This window comes from Octopus bimaculoides, chromosome 15, assembly GCF_001194135.2.
Source record: "Octopus bimaculoides isolate UCB-OBI-ISO-001 chromosome 15, ASM119413v2, whole genome shotgun sequence".
In the NCBI taxonomy this organism is placed as follows: Eukaryota; Metazoa; Mollusca; class Cephalopoda; order Octopoda; family Octopodidae; genus Octopus; species Octopus bimaculoides.
The window spans coordinates 32594976-32600802 of record NC_068995.1 but is presented as its reverse complement, the minus strand read 5'-3'; the positions used below and the strand labels follow the sequence as shown (position 1 = coordinate 32600802).

The 5827-nt window shown below is 39.9% G+C and overlaps 1 protein-coding gene across 1 annotated transcript in view; it reads left to right on the top strand.

The window, feature by feature from the left end:
* LOC106878217 (NBAS subunit of NRZ tethering complex) overlaps window positions 1–5827 on the top strand; it is a 132994-nt gene that overhangs the window by 77029 nt on the left and 50138 nt on the right. Inside the window, exons 35-36 of the mRNA XM_014927365.2 lie at window positions 679–791; window positions 1567–1646. Coding sequence (XP_014782851.1) covers window positions 679–791; window positions 1567–1646 — 193 coding nt within the window. The remainder of the gene's footprint in view (window positions 1–678; window positions 792–1566; window positions 1647–5827) is intronic.

The following is a 5827-nucleotide window of genomic DNA, read 5'->3' as shown; positions in this document are numbered from 1 at the left end:
TTCGCTTTCCCCGTATATATATAAAGGGTAAAAACCCCCTTTTGTCATGAATGGCCATGGGATTCCACCTAAAAAGTTCCCCTAGAAAGTCTGGGCAAGATTGTTTATGGAAGACCGGCAGTTGTCCATGCATACAAGTCTTCCCTCTCCATGCCACGGATGTTATCAAAGAGAAAGGCAAAGGCCAATACAGCTTGGCGTCAGTAATGTTGCAACTCATTTCTACAGCTGAGTGAACTGGAGCAATGTGAAATAAAGTGTCTTGCTCAAGAACACAACACACAGCCTGATCCAGGAATCCAACTTATTACCTCGTGATTGTGAGCCCGACACTCTAATCACTGAACCATGTGCCTTATATATATATGTGTGTATGTACACGAATGCATATGATGAACTTGTTTCTGTTTGTGTCTGTGAAATCTACTTACAAAGCTTTCATTGGTCTGGAGCTATAACAGAAGACACTTGTCCAAGGATCCACACAGAGGAACTGAATCTGAAATGATGTGGTTGGGAAGCAGCACATAAATGTGTGTGTGTGTGTGTGTATATTATACATGTCTCTTATATGTTTGTATTATACCCATTTGTATATGCATAAGAGACATTAAGAGAGAGAATTTTCAAGAAACAAAATGTGTAATCTATTCTGATGTATGTGTATTTTCCTTGTAGATCCTGTCTCAATTTGGTAGAAGAAACTTCTATAGCTATTCAAGAAGAACTGGATTTAATTGAAGCATTATCAATTCTAGGGGAGTTTGAAATCACTGTCTTACCTCTGCAAAGTTGGTTTTATATTTTATATTTTTAGCTGTATTTTCTGAATGCCTTTTCCTGTCTGTCTAAATGTTTTACTAAATTTGTATGGTCTGAATAAATATCTTACCTGTTTAACTATAAATCTCTCTCTCATGTAATCATGTGTTAAATATCGTGGATTCTCCTGTCATTAGGGACAAGTGAAGGTTCTGTAACTTCTTGTTGAATAACCTGTGCTGGTGATTTATTTATAGTAGTCAAATCTTTGTACTGTACATTAGCTCACTTCCTCCATCAAGTTGACATGGTCTATGCAAGACCACAGTGGGCCACAAGCTGAATGTCAGAGTGATTGCAGAGCAGCATGAAATGAAGTCTTTTGCTCAAGAACAGAACACACCCGGCAGTCTAGGAATCAAACCCACAATTTTGCAATTGTGAATGCAACATCCTAACTACTAGGCCATGTGTGTTCACACATACATATAAGCAGGAAGAATTATACACTCACAGATATGATATAAAGACTTAAAATATATATCACAGCAGAGTTAATTTAATGAGAGATATTGTGTTATACAGAAGAATTCAGTCCCATAATGAATAATGTAAATGATCAATAGCAAATTGGTCACATAATTTGATCTTTGATGTAATAATTAAAAATCTTAAATGAATACTGATTCTCTTTTCTAATTCACAAACTATCCACAAACACATATTAACAATCTTAAAATGTTCTTAAAATGTATTCTATATAAATAAGTGGCATGCTAAAGGAAAACTGTCTTCTTCTTGCAGTTCGACTTGAAAAGAATAGACTAAAGTATGTTGAAGCAGCTCTCAATAGTCGTTCCAATTCTTACCAACTTTCAGACAAAGTAAGTTGATGTTGTTTAGCTTCAAGTTAGCCCTGACTGAACAGATCTGTGACCAAATTGACATTCACCTTTTGCAGTTAAAGAATATATATTTTAAAAACATTTGCATTTCAGTAGAGACTGTAGGATCATTAACCCACTCACTTTCAAATTAAACCCTTTCTTTCTTTCATAGAAAATGTCTAAGTTTAGTTTTAAATTTAATGTATTAACCCTTTCGTTACCAACCCGGCTGAAACCAGCTCTGGCTTTGAGTACAAATGTCTTGTTTTTATAAGGCTTGAATTAAAATCTTCCACCAAACCTTAGTCACAATTTATGTTCCTAACACTAACTGAATGATAACTAAGTTATTTTACTACATTCTTTGTTATCATCATCATCATCGTTTAACATCCACTTTCCATGCTGGCATGGGTTGGAAAATTTGACTGAGGACTGGCAAACCAGATGGCTGCACTAGGCTCCAATCTGATCTGGCAGAGTTTCTACAGCTGGATGCCCTTCCTAACGCCAACCACTCTGAGAGTGTAGTGGGTGCTTTTACGTGCCACCGGCACGAGGGCCAGTCAGGTGGTATTGGCAACGGCCACGCTCAAATGTGTTTTTTACGTGCTACCTGCACAGGAGCCAGTCCAGCGGCACTGGCAATGACCTCGCTCGAATAATTTTTTCATGTGCCAGTTGGGCGATGTTGGTAACGATCATACTTGAATGGTGCTTTTTACATGCCACTGGCATGGAAGCCAGTTAGCTACTCTGGCAACGATCACGCTCGGATGGTTCCCTTAGTGCTCCTCCACTAGCACGGATGCCAGTCATGTGGTGCTGTCATCGAATTTGATTTCGATTTCGTTTACACTTGCTTCAACAGGTCTTCGCAAGCAGAGTTTAGTGTCTAATGAAAGAAAGGTATGCGTAAGTGGGCTGGTTACACCCCTGGCAGAGGTCACTGGTTATGGTCTCACTTGGCTTGCCGGGTCTTCTCAAGCACAGCATATTTCCAAAGGTCTCAGTCACTAGTCATTGCCTCGGTTAGGCCTAATGTTCAAAAGTCGTGCTTCATCACCTCATCCCAGGTCTTCCTGGGTCTACCTCTTCCACAGGATCCCTCAACCACTAGGGTGTAGCACTTTTTCACACAGCTATCCTCATCCATTCTTGCCAGATGACCATACCAGCACAGTCGTCTCTCTTGCACACCACATCTGATGCTTCTTAGGTCCAACTTTTCTCTCAAGGTACTTACACTCTGTTGAGTATGCACACTGACATTACACATCCATCGGAGAATACTGGCTTCGTTCCTTTCAAGCTTACACATGTCCTCAGCAGTCACGGCCCATGTTTCACTGCCATGTCGCATGGCTGTTCGTACACATGCGTCATACAGTCTACCTTTTACTCTGAGCAAGAGGCCCTTTGTCACCAGCAGAGGTAGGAGCTCTCTGAACTTTGGCCAGGCTATTCTTATTCTAGCAGCTACACTTTCAGAGCACCCCCCCCGCTACTGACTTGGTCACTTAGGTAACGGAAGCTATCAACTACTTCTAGTTTTTTTCCCTGGAATGAGACAGAAGTTGTTCTCTGCACATTTTCAGTGTCACATACAAAAAAACTATCTTCCCAGTTAGCCCTCCTTTGATATTGCTGCACCTCTTATATGTCCATAGCTTACACTGGGTACATCTTATAAAGTTTCTACCTACGCCAATTCTACAGATCGAGTAGGGCCATCTACCTGAAGGGATTTGTGGTTTGTCTGCCTTTCTATTTATTAGGGCTTTGGTTTTAGCTAGGTTGACTCTAAGGCCTTTCGATTCTAATCCTTGCTTCCACACCTGAAACTTCTCCTTTAGTTCTGATAGTGATTCAGAAATTAGGGCAAGGTCATCAGCATAGAGGAGCTCCCAGGGGCATCCTGTCTTGAATTCCTCTGTTATTGCCTGGAGGACTATGATAAATAGGAGGGGGCTGAGGACTGAACCTTGGTGGTCCCCTACCTCTACCCGGAATTCTTCACTGTACTCATTGCCAACCCTCACCTTACTGACAGCGTCCCTGTACATGGCTCACACAGCTCTCACTAACCATTCATCTATTCCAAGTTTCCTCATTGACCACCAGATAAGGGATTGGGGGACCCTGTCAAAGGCTTTTTCCATGTCAATGAAAGCCAGGTACAGAGGTTTATCTTTGGCTAGGTATTTCTCCTGCAACTGTCTTACCAGAAATATAACGTCAGTGGTGCTTTTACCTGGCACGAACCCAAACTGCATCTCATCTGAACTGACTCTCTCCCTAATTAGTTGGGTTATGACCCTCTCTGTGACCTTCATTACCTGATCCAACAACTTGATACCTCTAATTATTTGTATCTAAAGCATTATCTTTACCTTTGTAGCTGTTGACTATAGTGCTGCTACACCAGTTATTGGGTATGACTCTTTCGTGTATCACCTGAGTAATTGAAAGAAACACAGAGCATCTCAAAATAAATACACTATATTTCTTTTGAGATGCTCTGTGTTAGTCTTTCATTGGATAATAAATGCATGATTATTGATACTCTAATGTATCTGGTAACAAATTGCTGGAAGAGTTTGATAATATCGGTTTCAAATTTTGGCACAAGGCCAGCAATTTTTTGGGGGTGAGTGTAAACCGATTGCATCGACCCCAGTACACTTGCCTGAGGTGCCATGCAATGGGACTGAACCTGGAACCATGTAAAACCAACTTCTTACCACATAGCCACACCTGCACCTGTTCTGGATTAATTTTTCTCATGAATGAGAACCAGACTGTTTATTCTTTAATGGCATATCAGTTTTAAAGAATTCTTGATTCTTGAGATTATCAACCCTCCTTGTTTGGAGTTGGTTGCAGTTGCCACAAGGCATTTGTTTATCCTCTCAAAAGAATAATAATTTCAATAAACCAAGAACTTATCTTGCATGGTGTTTGATATACCTTTATTTGTGTATAATGTTTACATCCATGCTGGTGGAACATAAAAACCATCCAGTACATTCTGTAAAATAGTTGGCATTAGGAAGGGTATCCAGCCATAGAAACCAAGCCAAAACAGTTGACTGAAGCCTGATGCAGCTCTCCAGCTTACCAGTTCCAGTCAAACTGTCTGTTCCATGTCAGCATGGAAAATGCATATTGAATGATGATGATGATGATGATGATAATACTGACATTTAAATTATGCAAATTAATCCGAGCCATAAATGTTTTCTACTCTTTTTCATATGTCTAAGTATCTCATTTGCTGGAGTCAAAGTAGAACTGGTGTGCTGATAACTCCTATTGAGGCAGAAACACAAGTTCTCAGCTGTCCTCTTTATTATCATAGCTCATTTTTGCTTGTGTGTGATTTGTGTATGTGTTTGTTTGTCTGTCTCCAAATTACTTTACATTGGCACATCACCACTTGATCAGCGATATTTCTTTTATCTCACAAATAAACAGCTTGATATGAAATAAAGTACTATACTTGAAAACAAGAATTGGTGTCTGAAAGTGGATCTGGTTACTGATTCAAGCAGTCTTGTCCAACCCATGCCAGCATGGAAAAAGTGTAACAACCATGTCAGTGATGAAAACTGTTAGCGTTAATATCATCATCATCAACCCTTGGACTTTTTATTCCCTTGAGTCTTAGGGCTCATAGGGCCAGTTACCTGGTTTCTATGGCCTGGACTGAGATTACAACATAACCCCTAAAAGGGACACCAGTTTGTTGCAGGCTTACTGATTTATAGCTGAGTGGACTGAAGCAATGTGAAATGAAGTGTTTTGCTCAAGAGGACAACACACTGTCCATTCTGTGAATTGAAACCACACTCTTTCAATCATGAATGCAACACCCTAACCACTAGGCCATGTGTCTTCACTGTAGTGTTAATAAATTGATAGTTTATTTTTATTGAATGCAAAAAAAAACAACAAAGAAAACAAAAAGGAAACAGATGCAGGTGTGGGTGTGTGGTAAGAAGCTTGCTTCCCAACCACATGGTTCTAAGTTCAGTCTTACTGCATGTCTTGGGCAAGTGTCTTCTACTATAGCCTTGGGCTCCTTAAAGCCTTGTGAGTAGATTTGGTAGATGGGAACTGAATGAAGCCTGTCATAGAGATGTATATATATATATATATATATATATATATATATA